Here is a 26,692-nt window from a genome sequence, read left to right as displayed (position 1 = left end):
CACAGGAAGTATTTTTTCAACTGCCCATGGTTTCCTGTTCATATGTTACTTAAATATGACTCAAGAATTTTTACTTTACTATGGTAATATGAATTGCTGCAACAATTTTTTTAAACAGGAAATATTGCCTGACCACAGAGAGCTGTGGTGTAAGAATGAACTTCTTTTGACTTTGGTAAATGAATAACTTGCTGATCTCCAGAGGCAAGAGGTTCAGAAACAGACCAACAAAAAAGCTACTTGTGAATTGAGCTCAAAATGAATGTTCCTGTAAAACTCCTGGGCTTCGTTGTTTGGTTGTTGTGCTTAAAATGTGGCCAGTGTAAAGGCAAGTATAACTTTAAGTCCACTTGATTAGAACTCAATTGATTTGCATGTAAATATAATATTGTATGGATATTCCAAAACATTTTGTGTGTGCATGCATACGACAGTTAAACTTTGTGTAAAGAGTAGTGTTTATTTGTGCTCTTCAGATTGTCTTCGAGATGACATAACATATGAAAATGTAGAACCAGTTTCAGAAGCGTCATATGCTGATGGAAAAACAGTGAAAGTGACCTGCGAGACAGGGTATACTGGCATGTACAGATTAAAGTGTGAAAACGGAAAATGGAGTGAAAACATTGCGCGACCATGTGCAAGTAAGACAAAAAATCAATGTGATCAAATCATTTTTGCAGGGTTATTAAACAAATGGCATTATGCTGAGTAAAACTCATTTGATTTTAATAGAGAAAAAGTGCAGTCATCCAGGGGATGCAGCAAACGCTGATTTTAAACTTTTAGATGGGACGGAGTTTGTATTTGGAACAACGGTGGTGTATACTTGCAAGAAAGGGTAAACTTGTTTCATGCTTTTTTTATTCAATTGTATGACACACCGTCATACTCGGTTTAAAATTCCTTGAACCTGTAAAGAGTTTAAAACATGTTGACAGATATGAAATGACAAGCAGAATCAATCAGCGTACCTGCCGATCTCAAGGATGGGATAATGCCATCCCTGAGTGTGAAGGTATGCTTTTTTTCCACTATTTTCTTTTGTTTTCTCATAAACGACTTAAGAGTATTTACAGATTAGTTTTGTTGAGCGATTGATTTCTATTTTATTTTCTTGTCTAGCGGTGAAATGTCCAGCCATTCGCACGGACAGAGAGGTGATTGCATCGGGCAACACAGAGGAAGGGAATTATGGCGAAGTTATTCATTTTGAGTGTGCATCTTCTGAGAAAAAGATAGACGGAAGCAGAGACATTCACTGCACAGAGAAGGGCGACTGGAGTGCCCCGGTTCCAAACTGCATAGGTTCGTTCACTTGTGCTTTATTTGATTTGTTTTTTTTTTTCTGAAATCACAAGTTTTTTTGCGATTTAACAACTTTAAATATGTTGTTCCTTATCTTTTATTTTTATTTTTTTTAACTCAGAGATAACATGCACAGCACCTGACTTACTAAATGGAGAATTTATTGATTTGATGCCAGTATATCAGAAAGATGCCACATTAAAATATAGATGCAACCAAGGGTACAAGATTAGAGATGCATTTCCCAGATGTGCCTCACATGGCTGGACTCTGAACCCTGAATGTGATGGTAATTCACCGCTGTTATGATAAGTGAAGTTGAAATAACATGGAATCTGAATCATTGGTTTTAATTTATTGAAAACTAAATATTTGTTTGTCTGACTTTTACCTTTATGGCTGAGCTTTAATGCAGTCAGCACACCAATATTTGAATTAGTTGACTAAATGTAACAATATTATTTCATTTTTGAACATTTGTGACAATTTTAGATATCAATTTAGCAAATGTAAAAGTTCTTAAAACATTTAAAACGTGTCTGTAATACTTATTTAGTGACAACAAACTGTATTTATTAAACAGTGATTAATTTACTTTTTTACATTTCTATATAACTGGTTTAAATGGTATGCCTTCTACAGTTGTAACTTGTGAGCTTACATCAAACTATGAGGTGAAAAAGGTCGTCCCAGAAGGAAAAACTATTTTCAAAGCTGGAGAAAGAGTGACAATTACCTGCACTGAAAAAACCTGGTTTAGATCAAAAGAAACCAGCAGAACATTTACATGTCAAGATGATGGGCAGTGGGACTCTAATCCTGTTTGTGAAGGTAAGATTATAGAAAAAAAAACACTTCTAGATTTGGTTATTTACTGCATGTTATTTAAAGATCTCAAATCTTATTTCAGTGATTACATGTGATCCTCCATCACATGACCAACATGTGTCCACCTACTTTTGGAGGACTTGGAAACTGGACGAATCCAAATATTACGAGTGTGTTTGGGGGTATTATAAAAAGGCAGAAGTGGCCACATGCACACGAGATGGATTAAAACCAAAACCCCTGTGTGTTGGTATGTCCTGCTGTTAAACCTCACAATTTGTGCAAATGAGTCCTCAAATTTGACTTACTATGATTTGTTTTACAGAAATCGTCTGTGCAGCTCCTGATCTGCCAAATGCAAAAATCACAACAGGTCAGAAATCAAAGTACAAACTCAATGCAGCAATAGAATATGAATGTCACCCTGGATTTGAACCACAGGGCACTGTACAAATCACCTGTATATCCTCGGGTCAATGGTCAGGCATACAGAAATGCACTGGTATGTTGTGGTGTTTTAAACTTTTTTGTTTTCTCATTTCCCGAAAAGAATTCAAATTACTATGATGAATATTTGATTTACAGGAATGTGTGAAAGACCTGATATCCGAAATGCAAAAATTGAAGGAGCTCTAAGACAAAGTTACAGTACTGCATCAACACTACGATATAAATGTAATCCGGGATTTGAACCTGAAGAAACTGTTGAAATAACTTGTAATCCCCAGGCTCAATGGACAGGTTTACAGCAGTGCACTGGTTTGTAAGATTACTGCCATTAATTCCACTGATTTTTTTATTTTTATTATTCAATCTAATAATTCTATATTGCTCATATAAAACAAAATATGTAAAGCGTCTTGAAACTGTTTCCTTGCAGAAAAGCAAGATTGTGATAGTCTATATGTGAAAAATGGGTTTAGTCAACCCTTGAACAAGAAAGAAATCCTTTACTCCTGCAACGAGGGTTACAAACCGTTCACTGGGGAATGGTGGAGCTCAGTGACGTGCAGCAAAGGCTCTGATGTTCCTCTGTGCATCCGTGAGTTTGATTATTCTCAGTCTCAAGTGTGAAACAGTTGATAATTTATTCAAAGGTGTTATCTGTCATCTGTCTTTACAGGGAAGGAAGAATGTGGTGATTTGCCCAGTGTTCAGAATGGAAAACTAAAACTTAAAGATCAAAAAACCGCTGAAGTTGATTGTGATCCAGGATTCATATCAGATCCACCTTCCATAAAGTGCAACAGAGGTACATGGGAAACACCAACCTGTAATGGTGAGCTTCACAAACCAACAGCTTCATAAACAAATTCATAAAATTACCTCCTATAAAGTTTTACTGATTTTTATTTATTTTTATTTATTTATTTTTTTTTAGCGGGTGTAAGGTGTAGCACTCCTCCAAAAGTTGTTAACGCACTTATAACCTCCAAGCCAAAATTATTTTATATAGATAAATCTATTGTAACATATGCATGTCGAAGTCCGTTCACAATGAAAGGGCAAAGTACAGTATCCTGCCTCAATGGAAAATGGGAAGAAACACCAATTTGTGAAGGTAAGATTTATAAGAATATTAAATACAAATATTGTTGAAGACAAACATTTTGATAGTTTAAAATAAATTAAACTATATTATTGAAATCAACTCTAAATAATTGATCTGACTCCACTCAAGCACCATTGCAAATTTTCTTTATACAGGTATTATAAAATGTATTGGGTGAATTTTGTGTTTACATTTTGTCGTCAAATCAAACAAGAGTTTTCTTAAGCCTCTCAAACTCTTATGACAAGTCTTTGAGGTGAAGTGATGGTTGACATTGACAGTGCTCTGGAAAATCAAATCTATGGATAACATTTACCTCAGTGTATTTGGAGTTTATGAATTCACATACTTTACTTCTCTAGGGGGTGACCAGTGTGACGCTCCACCAAAAGTTGAAAATGCAGACATAACATCCAAACATGAAGACTTTTATGTAGATGGATCTAGCGTAACATATGCATGTCGAACCCCATTCTCAATGAAAGGGGAAAGTACAGTTTTCTGCCGCTTTGGAATTTGGGAAGAACCACCAACATGTGAAGGTGAGATTTTGATCAGTGATGATAAACAGAAAACATTGTGATAATAATTGCAAAATCTATTTTATTGAAGATCATCAAAAATTTGAGTTGCCACTTTTTGTCCACCTGCTATATAGTTTCAGCTGTCATATGCATTGTATAAAAAGTATAAAGATATAAGGCAAGGCTGGTTTATTTATAAAGCACATTTCATACACAAAGTGCTTTACACAAACAGGAATAAAAGAGACAAGTATAAGAAAATAAAAACAAAGAATAAATGATTAAAAAACAGAAACAAACATATTCAAATGTGTTAAGTAGGTTTTAAAAGAATGAAAAAAAAAAGAAAGAGATAATAGTGTCTTCTGTGCCAATCTGTCGGACGAAGCACAGTGCTCATTCAGTAAAAGCACAGCTAAACAGATGTGTTTAAAGTCTTGATTTGCACCTCCCTAATGTTGGACTACATCTGATCTGTCTCTCTACTGCTGCAAAGAGAGTGTGGGCGTTAAGTTGCTATTTATAAGGTTTGAAAAAAAATTGCCTAGCAATGTTTTGTTCCACATTAAAAGCAGAAGGCTGTTATTATAGATGTTATAAAGATGATTTCATCATCTGTACTGCTGTTGACTTTCTCCTAGGTGCTTTTTGTCTCCCAGTCCTCTTTCTGACTTTAACAGGAGCAATGTCATCTATGACATGCTTAACTTTAGAGCTAATCAAACCAAGGACAAAATCATCAGAGTCTGCAGATATGCTTGGTGCCAACGATATGGCCTTCATTTAATAAACACCACTTTTGAATTATTTGCTATACAACTTGAAGAGGCCCTTGATTTTCTGTCACATAATAAAACACTTATCTGCGTAGAGAAAACTACAGGCATGCTCAGTTCTCGCTTGTTTTGTAAACATTTGATAAGGCTAGTGTTATCAAAGCGGGCACACGACACATAACTGAGAGTTGTTTCATTCAGCAGCTGAAGATGGGGCGTTGTTTGGGTCCTGGTAGTGTGACGAGCCGGGGGGCTCTTGCAGGTGGGCACAGAGGTGGATGTGAAGCTCGCCGCTTTTTGGTTGCAGCAAAGTAGTGTAAAAGTGACACCAGTCCTCCATCTTTTTTTGAAAAATTTAGGAGAGGCGAGCAGGGTAGCAAGGAGAGCGTGTCTGGTGACAGAGGCTGTGGCAGTCTTGTGCATCTTCAAAGTTATCTCAAGGTCTTTGTTTACATCAAAAATTGTTGCATGAGAGAAGTAATATGTCATTGTAGCAATGCTCCTAAAATTCCTGATTATTGAATCTTCAACAATCAGTGTCCTTATCTCAGCTGCGAGCGATGCAGAATGCTGCTGCCTTGAGCCTCTGTTCAACACATAATTAGTCATGCGATCTCTGTTTGACTGCATTTTGGGATTTTTCACCCATATTACTCAAAGCTTCATCTCTGTTTTTAAGCTGTATTTGAGTCTGAGATGTATTTGGGGCAGAGGATGCTAATGCAGCAGCATATGATCTGAGATCTGACCCCGCCAGAACCTTTTGGTTTCTTATCCTTGTTTATGCCATCGGTTATCATGCTCATTTTCAACAGTTTCATTCTGTTTTTCTTTGCTCAGAACAGTAGCTAGAGTAGATTTACGGGGCTCACCGGCTGTATGCTTTGGGGGTTGACGATAAAGTGGTCTTGTGTGATCCGGGAGTTTCCCTTCATATGGGAACTTCTACGTGTGTCTGTATAAACAGACTTTGGGAGTGCTTCAGACGGCCAATCATTTCTGAAGATATAAAAACGGCCCAATGAAACGCCAATTGAATTGGCGGAGCTTAGCTCCACAGCTGAAACTGATGAGCCAATTAGGGCTATATCAGTCGGCTGTGTGAGTTAGCTCGTCAGAATTGTTGCTTCAGGCACGAGTATTGCATTACATGATTGGTGGTCCAACATGTTGATGCGGTGCTCGCGGACAGTTTTTGCCCGCATTGCGATGGCTTGACTGTTGCGCAACTGAGGTCGCGGCGAGCTCTTTTATTAGGGCAAGTCACCCCTGCTGCTCCCCTCCAAGCAATTAGCACTCGGGCAGGCCTAAGGGGTTACAGTGGGGTTACCTTCGAGCCTGTGGCCCCCTCGCTCCTCGCCAGTGCGCTCTGTTTCTGCTTCGAGTGGGAGCGCTGGTCCATCCTCCGGGCTCGCCGTGCTTTCATTAGATGACACCGGGGGCGTGACGTCCATCGCTGCATCGGAGGGCGGGTTGACATGCTCTAAGGAAGATCCGGACCGCCTGCCACCCTCCGAAGTTGTCAGTATGGTTATGGATCTGGAATTGGACATGTTAGCTTTGTTAACCCAGGCTGCTTCGGCTGGGGGGCTGGAGATGGCTTGTCCCCCAGAACCGCGGCCGGACCGCTTAGACGGGTGCTACGTGGGGGTGAAGAAAAAGGCGGCGGTACACAGAGAGCTCATGCAGGCATGGAGGGCACCGGTCCTCGTGCTCTCCCGCTCTCACCTCCCTCTATGATGGAGCGGCCAGGGGATATAAGGTGGTTCCCCAGGTGGAGCGTGCTAGCCGCTCTACTCTTGGAGATTCGCTCAAACTCCCTTACAAGGCATGCAGGTTATCAGAGTTTCTCATGGCTAGGGCCTACACTGCTGCAGGCCAGGCGCCCCTGCTCTGCACGCTATGGCCACCTATTAACGCTACCAAGCCGAGAAGCTGGCCGAGATGCAGGAGGGAGGTTCTCCCCTGGGCTTGCTGCATGAGCTCCGCACGGCAACCAATTATGCTCTCATGACTACCAAATCGTCTGCTCGTGCCCTGGGGAAGACGATGGCCATATTAGTGGTGCAGAAATGCCCCCTTTGGCTAGTCTTGGCTGAGTGACGTTGACAGCTCGCTTTCTTAACGCTCCCATATCCCAGGCTGGCCTGTTCGGTGACACCGTTGGGGAGTTCACCCAGGAATTCTCCGCGGTGAAAGAGCAGTCCAAGACGATGGGTGAAGTCATTTATCAGCGGGCTCGGAAAGCTCCTCGCCTAAAGCGTCCACCCACGGCTTCAACATGCGCTCCGCTTCCGCTGCCCGGTCCACCAGCCAAGCGGCAACGCCGAGCCTCCCGCAGGACTGCGACGCCACTGCCCCAGGGCGCCGTTAAGTCCAGTAAACGGACCGCAAAGCGTTCCCGGGACGGGCCATTTGGAGAAGAGGGGACATGCTCTTTCCTCGGTGGGGGGCCGAGTATTATTACATCAGTCCACTACGACTCTAAACTCATCGCTGCCGGCCTCCGGGCCAATGGCAACCAATTTCCAAAAGAGCAGTTTCCTCTCTCTCCGGATGCGCAAACCCGAGCACTGCCAGTCTGGGACGCTCCGTCTTCCAGCTCGCAGCGCCGGGACCCCTCGCCTCAGGCCCTCAGAGTGCAGCAGAATGGACTCCTTTCTCTCACTCCGGCCTCAACGCGGGATCCAGGGAGGAAGGTAAGAGAAATTCTCTTATTTTCAGCTCTTCCTCGGGATGCACTGCTTCCCGGGATGAGCACTCCCATCCCAAGCTGCCCCTCCGCTGGCACGTCAGCGATTGCTCCGATGGTGCCATTAGCGCGCGCTCTGCTGGCTTGGTTAGGGCTGCTCAGGGCGTTGCGGTGGCTCATACGGACGGTCAGACTCGGCAATGCGATTCAGTTCGCTATTCGCCCTCCCAAGTTCACGGGTGTCCTTTTCACGAGGGTAATCCCCGAGAGCGCCTCTGTCTTGCGAGAGGAGATTGCTGTCCTCTTGGTGAAGGATGCAATCGAGCAGGTCCCTCCAGCCGAGATGACGTCCGGGTTTTACAGCCCGTATTTCATCGTGCCCAAAAAGAGCGAGGGGTTAAGGCCAATCCTAAATCTGCGCAGACTGAACTTTCATTTAAACAAAATGCCTTTCAGAATGCTCACGCAGAAACGCTTGATTCAGAGCGTCCGTCCACAGGATTGGTTTGCAGCCATAGACCTGAAGGACAAGTTTTCACGTCTCCATTCTTCCAAGCCACCGCCCTTTTCTCCGGTTCACGTTCGAAGAACGAGCTTGGCAATACAAAGTCCTCCCCTTTGGGCTCTCTGTCTCCGTGGGTTTTCACCAAGCTCGCGGAGGGTGTCCTAGCACCCCTGCGCCTTGCGGGCATCCGCATACTCAACTATTGCGACGATTAGCTCATTCTAGACTTGTTCAGCGATCAGCTGATTATGCACAGAGACAAAGTGCTTCGGCACCTCGACCAGTTGGGGTTTCAGGTCAACCGAGAGAAGAGCAAACTTTGCCCCATGCAGAGGATCTCTTATCTTGGGCTGGAGGTGGATTCGGTCGCTATGGTTGCGCGCCTCTCTGAGGAGTGTGCCAGGCTTATGCTTTCCTGTGTAAACAAGCTCCACAGGAAGAAATGTTTTCAGAGGCTCCTGGGTCATATGGCATCCGCGGTCACGCCGCTCGGTTTGCTTCATAAGAGACCACTTCGGCGTTGGCTTTTCGATCGAGTCCCCAGACGGGCATGGCGCGGGCACACACCGGGTGCGCGTCACTCCGCTGTGTCTCCGCACCCTCAGCCCATGGACGGATCTGATTTTTTAACGAGCCGGAGTGCCCTAGGGCTAGTATCCGGGCATTTTGTCAAAACATCAGATGCCTCCAGCACGAGCTGGGGGGCCGTGTGCAAGGAGCATGCAGCCGCAGGATGCACTGGCTCACAGCTGGCCATTGGGCATGCACAAATATGCGTTTCCCCCAGTGAGTCTAATTGCACAAACTTTGTGCAAAGTCAGGTAGGACGAGGAGCAGGTCTTGTTTGTTGTGCCCCTCTTGCCCAAACGGACCTGGGTTTCGGATCTTACACTCCTCACGGCGACCCCTCCTTGGCGCATCCCCTAAGAGAGGACCTCCTCTCTCCTCTCCTCTACGTGTGGTCCATAGATGGAGTGCGTGTGACTTACCGCCCACGGTACTTAACAACATCATTCAGGCTAGAGCACCCTCTATGAGGCATGCCTACGCCCTAAAGTGAAGTCTATTCTCTGAGTGGTGCACTTCTTGCCGAGAAGACCCCCGAATTTGCCAGATTAGCATTGTGTTATCCTTCAGGATAAGCTGGAGCGTAGGCTGTCACCCTCCACACTGAAGGTTTACGTGGCTGCGATCTCCGCTCACCATGACGCGGTAGATGGCAACACACTCGGGAAGCATGATCTAATCGTCGGATTCCTCAGAGGCGCGGCGATTAAATCCGTCCTGCCCCCCTCTCATGCCCTCTTGGGCTCTCTCTCTATTCCTACAGAAAGATCTGCAGAGAGATCCATTCGAGCCACTCGAGTCAGTATCTCTTAAAATTCTGTCATTTTAAGACAGTTCTGCTGATCGCATTGGCGTCATGCAAGAGAGTTGGGGATCTGGGGGCATTTTCGGTCATCGAAACGTGCCTTGAATTCGGGCCTGGTTACTTTCACGTTGTCCTGAGACTCCGGCCTGGCTATGTGCCCAAGGTTCCTACCACCCCATTTAGAGATCAGGTGGTGAACCTGCAAGTGCTGCCTTCGGAGGAGGCAGGCTCAACCCACTCACTGCTTTGTCCCATTCGCGCTTTGCACCTATACGTGGAACAAACGCAATATGTAAGATCATGTGAACAGCTCTTCATCTGGTACGGTGGTCAGCAGAAGTGAAGTGCCGTATCAAAACAGAGATTGGTTAGTTGATGCCATCGCCCTCGCTTATCAATGCCAGGGCGAGCCACGCCCTCCTAACGTGAGAGCGCACTCTACAAGACGTGTCGCTTCCTCATGGGCATTATCACGCGTTGCCTCTCTCACAGATATCTGCAGAGCTGCGGGTTGGGCGACACCTAACACATTCGTGAGGTTTTATAATCTTGGAGTGGAGCCAGTTTCCTCCCGGTTATTGGGTACCCCAATCAATCGGGGGGCAATTATGCTCGGTGTCACAAACGCTTGCTGCGCCATGCTCCCTAACCCTGAAAAGCTTGCGCTTTATCCTACTCTACTAGTTTCCTTTCTCAGGCGGACCCTAGAGAGTTCCTTCGAGGCCCCCATCATCGACTCAGCAAAGGGGTCGAATGCATGGCTCAGTGTGCGGTGGGTACGCCCATTTGGTCTACACGCATATTGAGGATCGGTGCCAGCTATGTGCATCCCCATTTGTTGATGCCATATGCATTATTACCACGGTGTGTTCCCCCTTATCAGGCGGTCCCGTGTCTTCCCTAAACCGCTAACCAGCTTATCATATGTAGCACTCCCCCTCATTAGGGCTATTCCATATGCCTCCTTACCATCAGGTCTCCCCTTCTAGGTAGCAGGTGGTTTCCGCCGCGCCCTCCCCCTGCGGTACTGACGTTTTCCCAACATACTGTCGTATTTCCAAAAATCCCTAGTCTATATTAGCTAGGTAAAAGCACACTTACGACCAATGATTAACATTAAACATTTATTCCCATGTAATGGTAATATGTTGGGCCTAGGGGACGTTGAAAGGTTGCGTTCTTGGTTATGTCAGTGCGCTCACGCTTTGGCTTGGCAAACTACACATCAGGAGCGTGACAGGCTTTCCATACAATCTCCCAAAGTCTGTTTATATAGACACACGTAGAGGTTCCCATATGAAGGGGAACGTCCAGGTTACGTACGGAACCCACGTTTCCCGAATAGGGAACGGAGACGTGTGTCTCAACTGCCATAGCACCAGCTGGTCACAGAGTCTCCAGCTGGGAGCTGAGCGATCGGCTCTTCAGCAGGCAAAATTCTGACGAGCTAACTCACACAGCAGACTGATATAGCCCTGATTGGCTCATCAGTTTCAGCTGTGGAGCTAAGCTCCGCCAATTCAATTGCCATTTTATTGGCCCGTTTTTATTTCTTAGAAATGATTGGTTGTCTAAAGCACTCTCAAAGTCTGTTTATACAGACACACTTCTCTGTTCCCTATTCGGTGAACGTGGGTTACGTACGTAACCTGGACGTTCTACAACAAGTAGTTTTGTTTCAAGAACTGCAATCTTTTGTAGACGTCTGTGGCAGTTTGTGCAGCAGTGAGATTTTGGGTCAATCCATACCGGTGGCTTTTCCACAGCCTTCTGTGTTTTTCCCTTTCAGGAATGTAAGCTGGTGGTAGCGGGAGGTTGTTTAGTTGAAAATTCCACTCTTGTTAGTAAAGATATATTCCAGAAAGTTTATAGATTTGATATTGATCTTCAAGCTGTGTCATTTGAGCACTGTGCTGATAGGCTGAAGTAAAAATTATAAAATAAAATATTAAAAGCAACAGTGCAATAAGCAGAGCGGTAGGCAAAGATGTCCGAACAGTAGCAAAGCAGGAAGTAAAGCATGATACAGATACAAAAGGGGGTTGAATTATTTGTCAAAACATGTGATGTTAAACCTCAATGAAATTGCAAAAAAAATGCTATCAACATATATAAAAGATGATCGCAAAACACTACTAAATATGATGCAACCACTGGGTCGCTGGTTCGATCCTCGGCTCATTTGGCGTTTCTGTGTGGAGTTTGCATGTTCTCCCTGCGTTCGCATGGGTTTCCTCCGGGTACACCGGTTTCCCCCACAGTCCAAAGACATGCGGTACAGGTGAATTGGGTAGGCTAAATTGTCCGTAGTGTATGATTGTGTGTGTGTATGTGTGGATGTTTCCCAGAGATGGGTTGCGGCTGGAAGGGCATCCGCTGCGTAAAAACTTGCTGGATAAGTTGGCGGTACAATCCGCTGTGGTGACCCCGGATTAATAAAGACCATCCAAAGTCATTTATCTAAACATTAAAAAATGTATTCAAATAATTTTTTCTCTACATATTTCCTCTTAGGCAGTTTGGCCATTTTGTCATTCTAAAATGCATTAACACCATTTATACATTTGCACATTTTGTATTTACTTCTCCCATTAGCAAAGTGCCCCAGGCCATTTGAGAATTTCATGGAGCTGGAAAAGGATACAGATGAGTACGACAATAAAGAAACTCTAAAATACAAATGCTTGAAGCCATACAATAAAATTCCAGAAGGAGAGTGGATCTGTGAAAATGGAAAATGGACTGGAGACTTTGTCTGCACAAGTGAGTCACTTTAAATTTGATGAAAATAAACTATAAGATTTACAGTAGGTCACATCTGACTAGCTCTGCTGCAAATGTTAGCTGGGAATGGTTGTGAATACTGTAAAAACATGTTTTATGAATATCATTAACAGTATACTAAACGGTGCTGGAGTGATGACTATTAAAATGCATAAAATGAATTCAAATGTGTCTGATGTGGTAATTTGTTTAGGTGACATCTGCCCACCACCTCCTTATATTGAAAATGGAAGTTATAATAGTAGGAATCCAGATGATAATATCCCTACTGAGGTATCCTATAAATGCAATTCTTACTATAAGTTAAGTGAGAGAAAGGAATATTACAGGTGTGAAAACGGGAGATGGGAAACCCCTCCGAAATGTCTGAGTGAGTCATTCTTCTCCAGATGATTCTGTTGGATCACTCTAATCATGAAGTGAATTTTGAACTTAATATTTCATCAGTTTTTATTTGTCTCTGTCACAGAGCCTTGTGTATTTTCACAAGATATTCTTGAAGCACACAACATGAAATTCGATCGGCAAACAACCTACTTAATGCATAATGATAAGAATTACTACTATTGCAAGGATGGATGGACTATCGCTAAAAGATACCACTATATGACAGTGACATGTCTTGACGGGAAGTCGGACATTAAATCATGTGAGTAGATGTGTTTGTGTATGATCAGACATACAGGAATTAGCTTTACTCATTTAATATTAAGTCTTATTTAATACAAAGTTCATACACATTTTTACTACTAAAATTCCATGACTCTTCCATGATTTTTCCACTTTTCTTTCAAGTAAATTTTCATTACCAAATGTTTCATGCAATGTTTACAAATGCATGGTAAAAGAAAAACAATGCATGTCCAAATTAACTACAGCATATCGTATAACACTTAGCAATCTATTTGGTTTCAATTTATATTATATCTATGGGAAATTGATTGAGATAATGCTTACACCGCACTAATATTGTGAGAGTGTGTAATTGGCCAAGGACAGAATAGAAGACAACTAACCGATATTCAAGTATACAGATATTTGTTTTCCATGACTTTTGTTGGTTTTTCTATTTTTCCAAAAATTTTCCAGACCTGGAAAATACCATGTCAAAATTCCATGAATTTTACAGGTTTTTTATGACCGTATTAAACATGTTAATAGGTCTTTTTTATTCAGGTTTGAATGAATGCAGGGTCAGTTATTGACAGCATACAGATAATCTTTAAATCATCCTTGTCAGTTAAACATATATACTTAAATTTTATTTAAACATCAGTTCAGTAAAGAATGAAACATTTACCTTATCCCATTTTCATCCAGGATTTATTTAGTCAATTTTTTATTTTTATTTTTTTGTTTGAGGAACAAGAGTAAGTTTTTTTTTGATGAAATCATTCCAGTATTTTTCCGCTATAGTGAGTTTCAGTGGGAACCAATGGGCTGAAGTTCCAAACTGAGTTTTATTGGAGCTTCAAAGGGATCTAAGCAGGCACTTTGACTCGCTGTATATTAGTCCTTACATTTGATCAAATATTTCTGTTGAATAAAGTTTCACTTATTCTTTTCACAATCTTGCCATTCTTTTATTTACACTAAAACATTTTCTTTGCGTGAAGGTGTTTGCATTTTGAGTGTTTTTTGCATTAAGGTTAATCAATTTGTTCATCTAAATACTGATGATTTCAGTAAATCATCTAAATCAATCATCTAAATATTGATGATTTTTCGTTTAAACAACAATGGATTCTGGGATAATTTTTGGTAATTGACATGCCTAGATGTCATTTTTAATCAATTTAATGTGCCCTTGCTGAATAAAACATTACTGTGATAAAAATTACTGTTAAAATACACTTGTTTAAAATACATTTTTAGACTAAGAAGCATGACATTGGTCGCCAGATTAGTTTAAAATGAACCAAGCAACATTTTAAATGCCACAAATAATTCAGTATTTTTTTTTCTAACAATTGCTTAGTTACCAGCTGCTTGTGCTCAGGTTTTACTGATATTATTGAAATGTGTGATTTTGCATTTCTTCAGGTCAGAAAAACACAAACTGAGAAAGTCCTGGAGTAAAACACTGAGGTAAGAAACTATAAAACATTTAGATGACATTGAGAATGGCATTTAATTCACAAAAGTATATTTTCTTTTAAAATGTCAATTTTGGTAACGCTTTCTTTTACAACACTTAAAGTACTGTGTAAGTACTAGGGGTGTCACGATTTTGATTTATGCTCAATTTCGATTATCGAATCAAAAAATAGAATCGTCGATGCTGCCACGCCCCATGTCACGTCAGCTTGGCTTGCCAAGCGGGGAAAAAACAGGCTTGTTGAAGTGCTTGTTAAACTGCAGAAGCAGGAGACCTGTCGACAGAACTTAAACCCTCTCCTCTTTCAATGAAGTCGCCGGTGTGTAAGCATTTTGGATTTCCAGTGAGTTATGTTGACATCGTTCGTGTTGTCGAGAAAAAAACACAGTTTTGCAAGCTTTGCTACGTATTACGTACGGTTCGTCCGATAGACAACACCGGCATCGCGATCCTCCGCCCGCCCCCGTTGCAAATCCGCAAGCGAAAAGTACACACTCAGGCCCTGTTTACACTGTCTTTGTTTTTAAATGCCATTTTACAACGACAACGATTTTACATCCACAGTGGCGTGTAGCATTTCTGAGCAGCCCTCCTTCCTCTATACCTCTGAAAATGCACATCACATGAACACACAGACACAGACGTGCACACACAGCCATATGAGCTTGAGACAGCAGGTCCAGGCAGTCAGAGGACTGCTTCAATCTTTCACTCACTTGTACTTTGTCATTTTAGCGAACACCTCAGATACTGTTGGCTGGTTCCTGTTGGTTGTGCGTCTTTTTTACCGATGCCATTATAACGACACAGATCACTGCCTATTCACGAGTCCAGCAGAAAAAAGTGATTGACAGGTGGTAATTATGTGTGTATCTTGCCTTTATTCATTTACTGTATGATTTGTTTGTGGGTAAAACAAAGACCACGCAGGCCAGGTAGTTTAAACGGTAGGCTACAAATAATTAATTGGTCATTAATTAATTATTCATAATCTAAAATCGAATCGAATCGTGCCTTTAGAATCGAAAATGTAATCAAATCGAGGATTTGGAGGATCGTGACACCCTTAGTAAGTACAGTGATATAACGGTGTACTTTTTTGTACGTATAGTATTGTATAAGTAAAAAGAAAGTTTAAATGTAGGTGCAGGCATTATAGACTTTAAAGTGAAGATTGTTTGCTGTTCAGTATATACTTAAATTATGTGTTACTTAGTAAATTGTAAGTAAATTTTACATTTGGGTGAACTACCCCTAAGGTTAGTTTTTGATTAAGTACATGTCTTAACCCATCATTAGTCCTTAATAAAGTAAATAGATTACATAATCGCATGGATGATGATACACTGTTATGGAGCCTTTTCGCATTTCCTGGTTTCTCAGCAGCGAGCACAATAAATAGAAATGTACAACACATTTTTTTACAATCCTCTTTGCTCAAATGAAATAAAAAACTTCACGATGGTGTTATCTCGACATTTAGAAAAAAAATAGTGTGTAAGGCCTTACTCACACTAGGTACAGTTGCCTCGAACCAGGCCAAAGCACGCTTGTCCCCCCTCCCGTCTCCCCCGACGGCCTGCACTCACACCACAAATGGGCCTCGGCACGCTTACGTCATCGCTGCTGCGCTGTTCAGTGAGAAGCAGTCTCTCACTCAGCAGCACCGTGGAGATGTCTCTAGTTATGTCCTTTCAGTCGTTTGATATGCAGTGACATGCAGTCAAATATTTCGCCAAACAGTGCTTAGGGATGCGGGGACACGCAGTCAGATATTTCGCCGAACAAATCCGCCATTTTTGGCGCTCATAATCATAAAGCTCTCGTGCTGCAGGAATGAGGAGGTCTGCTGAAGGCGCGCAGCTGTCGTGCTGTGAGGAGTTCTCGTCTTTAATAAACTACGGCAGTTTGCGTTCACTGAACAGTAAGAATGATTAATAAATCCATATGAAACAATCCCTTAAAAGTCACGTCTCGCTTTCAGTTTCGGGCTTTGGCGCACACACAAGCGTACCGCGCCAAACCCCAAGTGAACCGCGCTCAGGCACACCTCTTCTAACCGGGCCAGGGCCGGCCAAGTGAACCGTGCTTGAGCCCGATTCAGCGCACTCACACTTCTCAAACGATCCGGGAAACGGGCCTGGGCACGGTATGGATGGCATAGTGTGAGTAGGCCCAAGTAAGTGCGAGTGGTTTGCTTGCTGAAATCGTTATTTGCATTGTAAAAATGGTCTTTATTGACAGTGCTTTAGCACAAAAATAGTTATATATATTCACAATAACGAAACAAATATGTATATAAAATAATCATTAAATCATCAATAATTATTAAAAGGTCATTGAAATGTAAAGGTCATATGATCAACTGGAAGCTCGCAGCATCTTGTTTCTCATAGGCATTCTGTGCTCTCGTGGTTCGAGTTCATTCTTCCAAGGTAACCTGCAAGACATACCGGTTACCACATGAATGCAAATCTGCGCACCAACACAGCCATGGCCTTAGCTTTATTTCCTGCCCCTCACAGGTTTTAAAAATTGAGCTGTGAAAATTAAACAAATCTATTCTTCAGGCAGAGGAGCAGAAAATGACGATGAGAAGAGACAAGAAAAAGATAATTTTTAACATTTTTAATGGCAATAAACATGATGTTAAAGACATAATCTAATTACACATTTATTGAAAATAGGCAATTTTACATGAATAAACTTCGCCTGAAATATTTGATCATTTTGAACTTATTTGAATATTTGAACTTAAACTCATTTTACTCAAAAACGCATTTTACTGAAATGAAATTTCACTGAAGTGTCTTTCACTGGCATATATTGCACACTGATCTTTTTTTTACTGAGACATGTTTAAGAGTTTTTTTTCCTAATTGATGGAATCATAGTTTAATCTCTGAAACTTGCATCTCAAAAATCTCGACACAAATTAGAAAATAAGTCAAGGTAAGGAATAGGGGATAATAGATACTTGCTTCTTTTTTCTTAAATTTTTGCATTGGATGTTAATTGTTTTTTGTTCTATATATCAGAGGTGGGACCAAGTCATTGTTTGGCAAGTCACAAGTAAGTCTCAATTCATTGCCCTCAAGTCCCGAGTCAATTCCCGAGTCAAGACAGTCAAGACAAGTCCCGAGTCAAGTCCCAAGTCAAAGGCAACAAGTCTCAAGTCAAGTCCAAAGTCCTATAGTTTGATTTTCGAGTCTTTTCATGTCTTTTTAACAGTGCTGTGCTGAACAGTGCTGCGTCTCGTCTACACAGCCTATTGCACAAGAATGAGTTCCACCACAAAAAAGAGTCCATTTTGCCTCACATCACACAGAAATTGCAGGTCTACTGCTGTCTAGTTCATTAAGTTTAGTTGTGCTATGTTATGTCTTCAGTGATCAACTTGTGATTAACTAAAACTACATAAACAACCTCAATGAGGCAGCAGTAGACCAACAACTCCTGTATGCTGCAAAGTAAAATTGAGTGAAATTGGTATTTTGTCAATTGAATCTCGTGTGTGCTGAAGAGATTGAGATGCAAATCTGTCTAGCAGCAATGTAAAATGGTAGCACATATTCTAAATGAAGTAGGCTACTTCATACAAACAATAACGTTGTTTTCTTCACATAACAATGAAGAACTTTGCTCTCTACCTTGTGTGATGCTCGTGCACCGATTTCCTCTGTGGACAAAACTGCTTGCGAGCTCTCAAATATACGCTGCTCACGCGCAAATTTTCTCGTTCTCAAATATGCACTGCTCACGCACACATTTTCCTGCGCGCTCTCAGAGATTATATATAGAATTTGTGTCTTGTGTTTCCTCTTCCTTTTGTGCTTTTTGATATGATTTATATTGAGGCACTATTTATTAACAATAACCAAAATACTAAAATAGACTTACATATTAAATTTTTTATTTAATAAACCATAACATTTTGGCTGTATGTTTTATGATGAGATATTTCCAGTTTCAAACACTTAAAGACACAGAGAATAGAGGTTGGATGTAAAGAATGTATTTTGTTTTACAAACATTTATTAAACATCCAAAAGGTTCACCATACTAATCAAATAAAAAACATTTAAACACAAATATAACTAACGCAAGCAGAAATGTAACTGTGATAAAAATAAGGAAAAACTTGATTTGGCATTATAGCCTACTGTACTATTCACTCTTTAAATAAATCTCACTATCAATCTCATTTTATCATGGCAACTAAAATAAAGTGAACTATTGTCTGTTGTCTTCCACATTATTGATGAGATTGTGGAGGACATTTTCCATGTCATCCTCTTCATTTTGAGGAGAAGCTGTTCCACAGGGCCCCTGAACACATCTATTGGCATGGACAGGGTTTTGAACAGTACTATAGAAAAGTACTTTAATTAATCTGTTGGGGTAATATTATAGTTGCTATGGTAACACAAGTGTAATATAAACAAATGACCCAGTGCAGTAGTTTTTTTTACAGTATTGGGTATATTATACTACAATTCACCACACTTTACTGTAGTAAAACTACACTCTGTATTTCATTTTATTAGTTCACTATTCTTAATACTACAGTATGCTGAAGCATTCATTAACAACTTGTAAATAATACTAGGCTTAAACATAGGCAGTATACCTAACTCTCAAAAACACTAGTATTTATTATAGAATTTACCTTAACCTCATAGTTTTTCGTGTATTGTTACTAAATAGTTTAGCAATATAAAAACCATATCAACATTCTGGAATAATCAATTTATCAGGAGGATCTCTGGAGAGCAAAAGCAGGAAAATTATGAAGCGCCAGTGTGGACAAAACTCAAGCAAACGCAGAGAGACTGAATACGCGCGCGAGAGACCAGCAAATCAGATTGAAGTACCTGCCCACTGGTGAAAGTAATGTCAGAGCCAATCAGATTTTTCTTTCTTTTCATAAAGAACGGGGTTCGAATCCCACTTAGGCACTTGTAAACAATCATTTTAGAGCATTTTGTCAAAAATCCCTACTGAAAAAACAGCTTAAACCAGCCTAGGCTGGTTGGCTGGTTTTAGAGGGGTTTTGGCCATTTCCAGGCTGGTTTCCAGCCAATTCCAGACTGGTCTTAGCTGGTCAGGCTGGGAGATGACCAGCTAAAACCAGCTATGTCCAGCTTAAACCAGGCTGGTCAAGCTGGTTTTAGCTGGATTTTGCTGGTCAGTTTCCAGCCTGACCAGCTAAGACCAGGCTGGAATTGGCTGGAAACCAGCCTGGAAATGACCAAAACCCCTCTAAAACCAGCCTGGTCAACCAGCTAAAACCAGCTTACCAGCCTAGGCTGGTTTAAGCTGGATTTTTCTGCAGGGATATTGTTATGTTTAACCATTTATTAGAGCCACAAAGTATCTAAAACTTGTTTTCATGTTTGAATAGCCAATAAATGTGCTAAATAAATTAAAATAGAAATACCCACAGTAAAACAGTTATATAAATTTAAATATTTGTTTAAATACATTCATAGTGGTTTTAAATATATTTTAATATGTAAAGTAGAGAAGTTCACATTTAACAAACTGAATAAAACAAGTCTTCGTTTTTAGTTTATTTAAAAACAATTACAAATGGAGTAATTCAACTCACAATTAAATGATCTCATTGAGTGATGGAATAATAAAGGTAAAACTTTAATTGAATGATCAGTCAAGTGTTTCCAAATGAAATCTGTTAAAATAAGAGTCCTACAAAACAGGAACAAAGACACTCATGAAACAAAATGTGATTGTTAATTGTATTTTTATTTAGATGGTTGGTTTTAAGTACTTTAAAAATAGTAGATAATCCTTAAATATAGAGGGGGAAATACAGAAAAACAAACAAACAGAAATTCAACAATATATATGCATTACATTACAATCTCGCAATAAAATTTTTTATTAAAAACCATATAGAGGACTAAAATATTGCTAAGAGGCATAATATCAACAATAATAAAAATACCTTTAAGGTTTTAAATACTAAATAAAATTAATAGTATTAATCCAAAATATGAAAAATGTAGCACTTTACAATAAGGTTGTATTAATTAATTAAGTTTATGCATGTACTAATGTGAACAAACAATGCAGTGCAGTTCATTACAGTATTCATTATTTTATGCTTTAATTAATGGAAATAAAATTATTGGTTAATTCTTGTTAACTCTCAGTGCATTTACATTAATGTTAACAAGCATAACGTTAAATTGTAATAATGCAATAGTAAATGTTAAACTATAATTAATAAAGGTTTAAAAGTATAGTTCATTATTAGTTCATGTTAGTACATAGATTAACTAAAGAAACCTTATTGCAAATTGTCACCAGAAAATAACAAAAAACTTTTTTTTTTTTACAGTTTTAAGAGCTTTAAAAATAAATTATATATCTAGTTATTATGGCATGTAATTAATGTTACTACTAATTAAAAAGTTAGAAAATACTGTCAGAGGATGGGCAAAACACAAAGATAAAACATAATATGCGCAGACACAAACGACCAAGTGCAAAAACATAAATTACAGCCATGTTCATTCATAATTATATGAAATAAATCACGAGAGGGTAAATTTGGTTTAAAAAAAACTGAAGTTCATTGACTTATACACAACAGTAAAACAATGCTTTTGCACAACAGTAACACACTGCAAGTAGTAAAGTCTCTTACCTTTGAAAGATGTTGTAAATCCGCTGAATAAAACAAAAGGAGCAGATCGCGGATGTGTTTATTTCACTCTCCGAGTCAGAATGAAAATGGCATCTTCAAATTTCCCGCTGGTGCAAAAACACGGAAGTGCGCCACAAAGAGCTAGTGGTCGAAAGTATGCGTGCATGCTCTCTGTCTCACACACGCACACACACGCAGAGATAGAGCGTTCTGTGTCAACATACTTTTTATCTTTGGGCTTTTTATAGAAAGTAGCAAGTCTTTACAAGTCAATAGGCGCAAGTCCAAGTGAAAGTCCGAGTCATTTATGTTCAAGTCCAAGTCAAGTTGCAAGTCTTTTTATATTTTGTCAAGTCGAGTCTGAAGTCATCAAATTCATGACTCGAGTCTGACTCGAGTCCAAGTCACATGACTCGAGTCCACACCTCTGATATATGTATATATATATATATATATATATATATATATATATATATATATATATATATATATATATATATATGCAACCCAAGCTCATTCTGGAAACGTAGCCCCGCGGACGTTTCTGGAGACCGCAATTTATGTGGCCGGAGGTACGTAAGGCCGCGTTTAGTTTTTTTTCGAGCGAACGCTGCGGGGCGGTGTGGCGCCGCTCCGCCACTCCACTTCGCGTTGCTGGCCGACGGCTCAGGCGGGGGGGGCTTTCCCGATGCAACCAGTTTGTCCGCTTAGCTCACAGCGTTGCGTTGGCGGAGCGGAGGCCCCGGAGGAGGAGGAGCCGGCCGCGAGGACGACGACAGGGATCGAGTCCGGGGAACAGCGGTTCCGGAAATCAGGTAAGACAAAAAACGGAATCCGAAAAATAAGGGCGAGAACGCAGCGGGATCCGAAAACGTGGTCGAAATCGAAGACAAGGGCTTTTGCTTTTTTTTTTTTTTTTTTTTTTGGGTGGCTTTAGCTAACTGTCGCTCGGGTTTTGGGAAGAAGGAGGAGGAGGAAGAGGAGGGCGGCCAAGTCGGCGGATCCGGCGGCTTTTCGTGCGAGAACGGCACGGGCACGAACGGCAGGCGCTCCCTAGAGGCGCCTGAGACGCGAAAAAGCGCGCACAGCGGCCTCTCGCGGATCCGTGAAAACAAAAACTGCTCGAATACGTACCTCCCGGGACGTAAATCGCGGTCTGCAGAAACGTCCGCGGGGCTACGTTTCCACAATGAACCCGGGTTGTTTATATGTGTGTGTCTGTGTGTGTGTGTGTGTGTGTGTGTGTATGTATATATATATATATATATATATATATATATATATATATATATATATATATATATATATATATATATATATATATATATATATATTGGTGCTGTCAATCGATTAAAAAAATTAACTAATTAATCACACTTTTTGAAGATTATTCGCTATTAAACACAATAAAAAGACTGAAAGTTGTAATTTTGGCTTTTCAAATGTAAAATTTTACATTTAAAACATATTCTAGTAAATTAGCAAACAGATAAAAGTGTCTCTCTCTCTCTCTCTCTATTGAGAAATGGAGTCTCCCAAAACTTGCATATTATGTTTATTTAACTTGCCAACTTGTAGATTTTACTTAAATTGTTCAGTTTTTAAGTAAACATTGATATATATATATATATATATATATATATATATATATATATATATATATATATATATATATATATATATATCAATGTTTTCTTTATTGGCATTGATTGTTTTGAAATTCAAATAGCAATAACATGCCTGTGTTTTATTTTCTGTAATAAATACGGCTGTCAAGCCAGAATTTTGAAGGTTTATTGTGGGTATGTTGTTTACATGAAGAAATCTGTGTTACAAGTTAAACAAAAATAATAATAATGAATTATATTTTGAATTTAAATAGTTGTTGTCTTGTGTTTACATTAATTTTACATTTGAATAGCCAAAATTACAAGTTTCAGTCTTTTTAATGAGATTAATCGTGATCAATTTTCAAAAAAGCGTGATTAATCAGTTAATTTTTTAATCAATTAACACCACTAATATATATATATATATATATATATATATATATATATATATATATATATATATATACACACACACTGAAACCCCTAATAAGTTGACTGAACTAAACTAATTGAATTAGTACTAAGTTTGGTGAACTAAGTAAAGTAAAGTCTACAAAACCGGCAAGTTAAATAAACATAATATTCAAGTTTTGGGAGACTCTCAATTAAATTGAGGCACTGAGTTTACTCAATTAATTTAGTTCAGTCAACTTATTAGGGTTTTCAGAGCAGAATCATGCAGTCCTACTAGTATGCGACACTGACAACAAAGGTGCGGATCCACATGCAGGTTTATTAGGATGGTCAGGCAAGCAATGGTCAATACAGGGGCAAACAGATGTATAAGGGCAATCCAGAGTCGTAGTCAAAATAACAGGCAGATGGTCAAAAGTCAGGCGGCAGACAGGAATACACAGATAAACAAGGCAAGAATCAAAACACGGCAAAACAAGACAAAGTTAAACGCGCTGTAGTGTCACTAAAACAGTAGACAAGACTCAGGGCCTACTCACACTATGCCATCTGTACCGTACCCAGGACCATTTCCCGGATCGTTTGAGAAGTGTGAGTGCTCAAGCACGGTTCACTTGGCCGGCCCTGGCCCGGTTGGAAGAGGTGTGCCTGAGCCCGGTTCACTTGGGCTTTGGCGCAGTGCGCTTGTGTGTGAGTGCAAAACGTGCCAAAGCCCGAAACTGAAAGCGAGACGTGACTTTTAAGGCACTGCTTCATATGGATTTATTAATAATTCTTACTGTTCAGTGAACGCAAACTGCCGTAGTTTATTAAAGACGCAAACCCCTCACTGCACGACCGCTGCGCGCCTTCAGCAGACCTCCTCATTCCTGCAGCATGAGAGCTTTATGATTGTTTATGAGCGCCAAAAGTGGCGGATCTGTTCGGTGAAATATGTGACTGCATGTCACCGCATCCATAAGGACTGTTTGGCGAATTATTTGACTGCATATCAAACGACTGAAACGATATAACTAGAGAAATCTCCACTGTGATGCTGAATGACAGCGCTTCTCACTGAACAGCACAGCAGCGATGACGTAAGCGTGCTGAAGCCCGTTTGTGGTGTGAGTGCGGGCTGTCGGGGGAGACGGGAGGGGGGACAAGCGTGCTTTGGCCCGGTTTGAGGCAACTGTACCTAGTGTGTACCTAGTGTCAGATACAGTGTTTGTGTTTGTGCTTCTTGTGTAGTGCACTATTCAGTCCTTGAGCAGCTTCAGCTGTGGGAGTGTAATCAGTCATGATCTGGAAGTTGTGTGTGTGTGTGTGTGTGTGTGTGTGTGTGTGTGTTGTATGACTGGGTGTTGTAGTCCAAAACATGGCGGATTTGTAGATCATATGAATGTAAGAGTGTGTACCAGCGATCTCAGGTAGTAGATTGCTGGTGTTCATGACAATATTTAAACTTTTTTCCCTCTGCGCTTTAATTATTAACAAGGGGGAACAAATACTCCATTTATCCTTTAACCACAGGGAACAAGGAGGGAAGAAGAATATTTGAACAGTAATAACAGAGAAATCGTAAAGAAGCAGTTTTAATTGATTGAAGACCAAATTACTACATTTTTCTATAAAACATGAGCTAAACATTCACTGGAATGTAATCTCACCCCCCCCCCCCCCTCTTCAAATGGCAGTAAAGATGCTAGCCTGTTTTAATCCACATTGAACCCTGACGGTAGACCTATATCACGCAAAGTTATTTGTTGATAGTTATGTTTAGACATTGATGGCTGTGGTGAGATCGACGAGTAAACATTCATAAGGTAAGTAGTGTATGGAAATATATTTTATATTGAATTGCAGATTTAAAATACATACAGTATACAATAAGGGTTCATATTTTCACAGGTTGTAAACCTGTTGTACTTACGCAGGTGTTTGCAGGTTGCATTAGGTTGTCACCATCCTTGCATAATGTTTTATATGTATACAATACTTAAAGAAATGTACATCATATATTCAATATACTTACATGGTACTTTGCATGTTGAATATTTTATTGTTACCCCCTTATTACCCAAACATTATGGTTTGCTCCTTTGCAGTTTCTAGAAAAATACACCATAAATTCAAAATACTTATGCAGTACTTTGCGTGTTGCATATCTGGTTGTTACCCCCTTATTACCCAAACATTACAGCTTGTTCCCTTATACCTATACATATGTTCTTCATACTTACACTATACTTACAGAAAAGTCAACAATTATTTCACTGTGCTTACACAGTACTTTGCAGGTTGTAAAAGAAAGCATTACCCGAATGTTTAATAGGATAAAAATCCTGTAATATTCATTATTAGTAAAGCAAGCTTTGTAACTATGTTACTCTGTATTTATTAGTGCTCTGTATGAAGATCTGATGAGTCCTCAGATGAATGAAGATGGACAAACATCTCTCTCTCTCTCTCTCTCTCTCTCTCTCCATCTCTATCTATCTATCTATCTATCTATCTATCTATCTATCTATCTATCTATCTTTCTCTCGCTTGATACTTCAATCTGCTGCATCAATTACAGTAATATGACATTGCATTAACAATGCTTGGGAATAAAGCTTATATTCAACTATTACAGTAAGTGTGGTCTCTTTTTACATTTAACTCCATTTCCTCATTTTATTTACACATTGGGGTGTTAGTAAATGAAAAGTGTGTGGTGAATAATAAAAATAATTGCTTTCTAAACAAAAACAAGATTGGTTGTGATTATTTTTGACGACCACATTATTTAACATTATTTTTTAAAAATTATAATTAAATAAAAACTTTTAAAAATATGGCCTTGTTTTATGGCCTTGGAGTCTGGAAAGTCTGGAAAAAACACATTTAAAAAAATACTTGAAATTATACTTGTATTATAAGAAATTTACATTGATCTTTCTACCTGTTATGAGTGTTATGGAAAGGTTTGACATACAGTGGAGAGGGATGCAAGTGCAGCTTTACTGAACATACTTGCAGTCCAGGTAACAATGAGCAATGCATAATACTCAAGAAAATTAATACTCAAAGCAAAACAAATTTACCTTGCAGTTTGCTCCAAAGAAAAAGAATGTATTTCATTTTTAAATATATCTTTAAACAAATTTGAATAAAAGTTGGAGCTAGTTGATAGTTGATATCTTTTCATCTGCTTTTTTAAACTAACACACTGCATTTTAGCAGTAAAAAGCTACGACACAGAATACTGAGCTGAAGCTTGACTACAAAATTAGATCGCAAATCAAAAACACAATATCTGTTTAAAAAAATAATAATTATTAAAAATATTTATAATAATAATAATCAAATTACAATTAGATATTTTCTCAAATCCCACAGCCGTAAGACAAAAGTTACATAACTTAAATAAACAGAACCAAATGAGATAAAGACACACAGCTGAAACCAATGCACAATTAAGAAAGCAAAGAAACATTGCAATTGAAGTCCAAAAGATACAAAAGTCTAGATGCAGTGCTCTAAAGGGTGCCTCATGGTCACTACAGTCTAAGGTTATGAAATTGGGTGCATA

The 26,692-nt window shown here is 39.8% G+C and overlaps 1 protein-coding gene across 1 annotated transcript; it reads left to right on the top strand.

The window, feature by feature from the left end:
* Positions 1-238: 238 nt before the first annotated feature.
* cfh (complement factor H) lies at positions 239-25,750 on the top strand. The gene is given in 19 exon segments (NM_001199190.2): positions 239-328; positions 477-644; positions 736-841; positions 942-1,018; positions 1,126-1,308; positions 1,430-1,597; positions 1,951-2,139; positions 2,219-2,386; positions 2,462-2,638; positions 2,722-2,895; positions 3,017-3,178; positions 3,260-3,415; positions 3,518-3,697; positions 4,051-4,230; positions 12,153-12,320; positions 12,535-12,711; positions 12,811-12,990; positions 14,385-14,429; positions 25,520-25,750. Coding segments are annotated over 18 exon segments (2,703 nt in total). The 5' UTR covers positions 239-258; the 3' UTR covers positions 14,405-14,429; positions 25,520-25,750.
* Positions 25,751-26,692: the final 942 nt, after the last annotated feature.

This window comes from Danio rerio, chromosome 22, assembly GCF_052040795.2.
Source record: "Danio rerio strain M-AB ecotype USA chromosome 22, GRCz13ab, whole genome shotgun sequence".
Classification (NCBI taxonomy): domain Eukaryota; kingdom Metazoa; phylum Chordata; class Actinopteri; order Cypriniformes; family Danionidae; genus Danio; species Danio rerio.
This window is presented reverse-complemented; position numbering and strand designations above follow the sequence as displayed.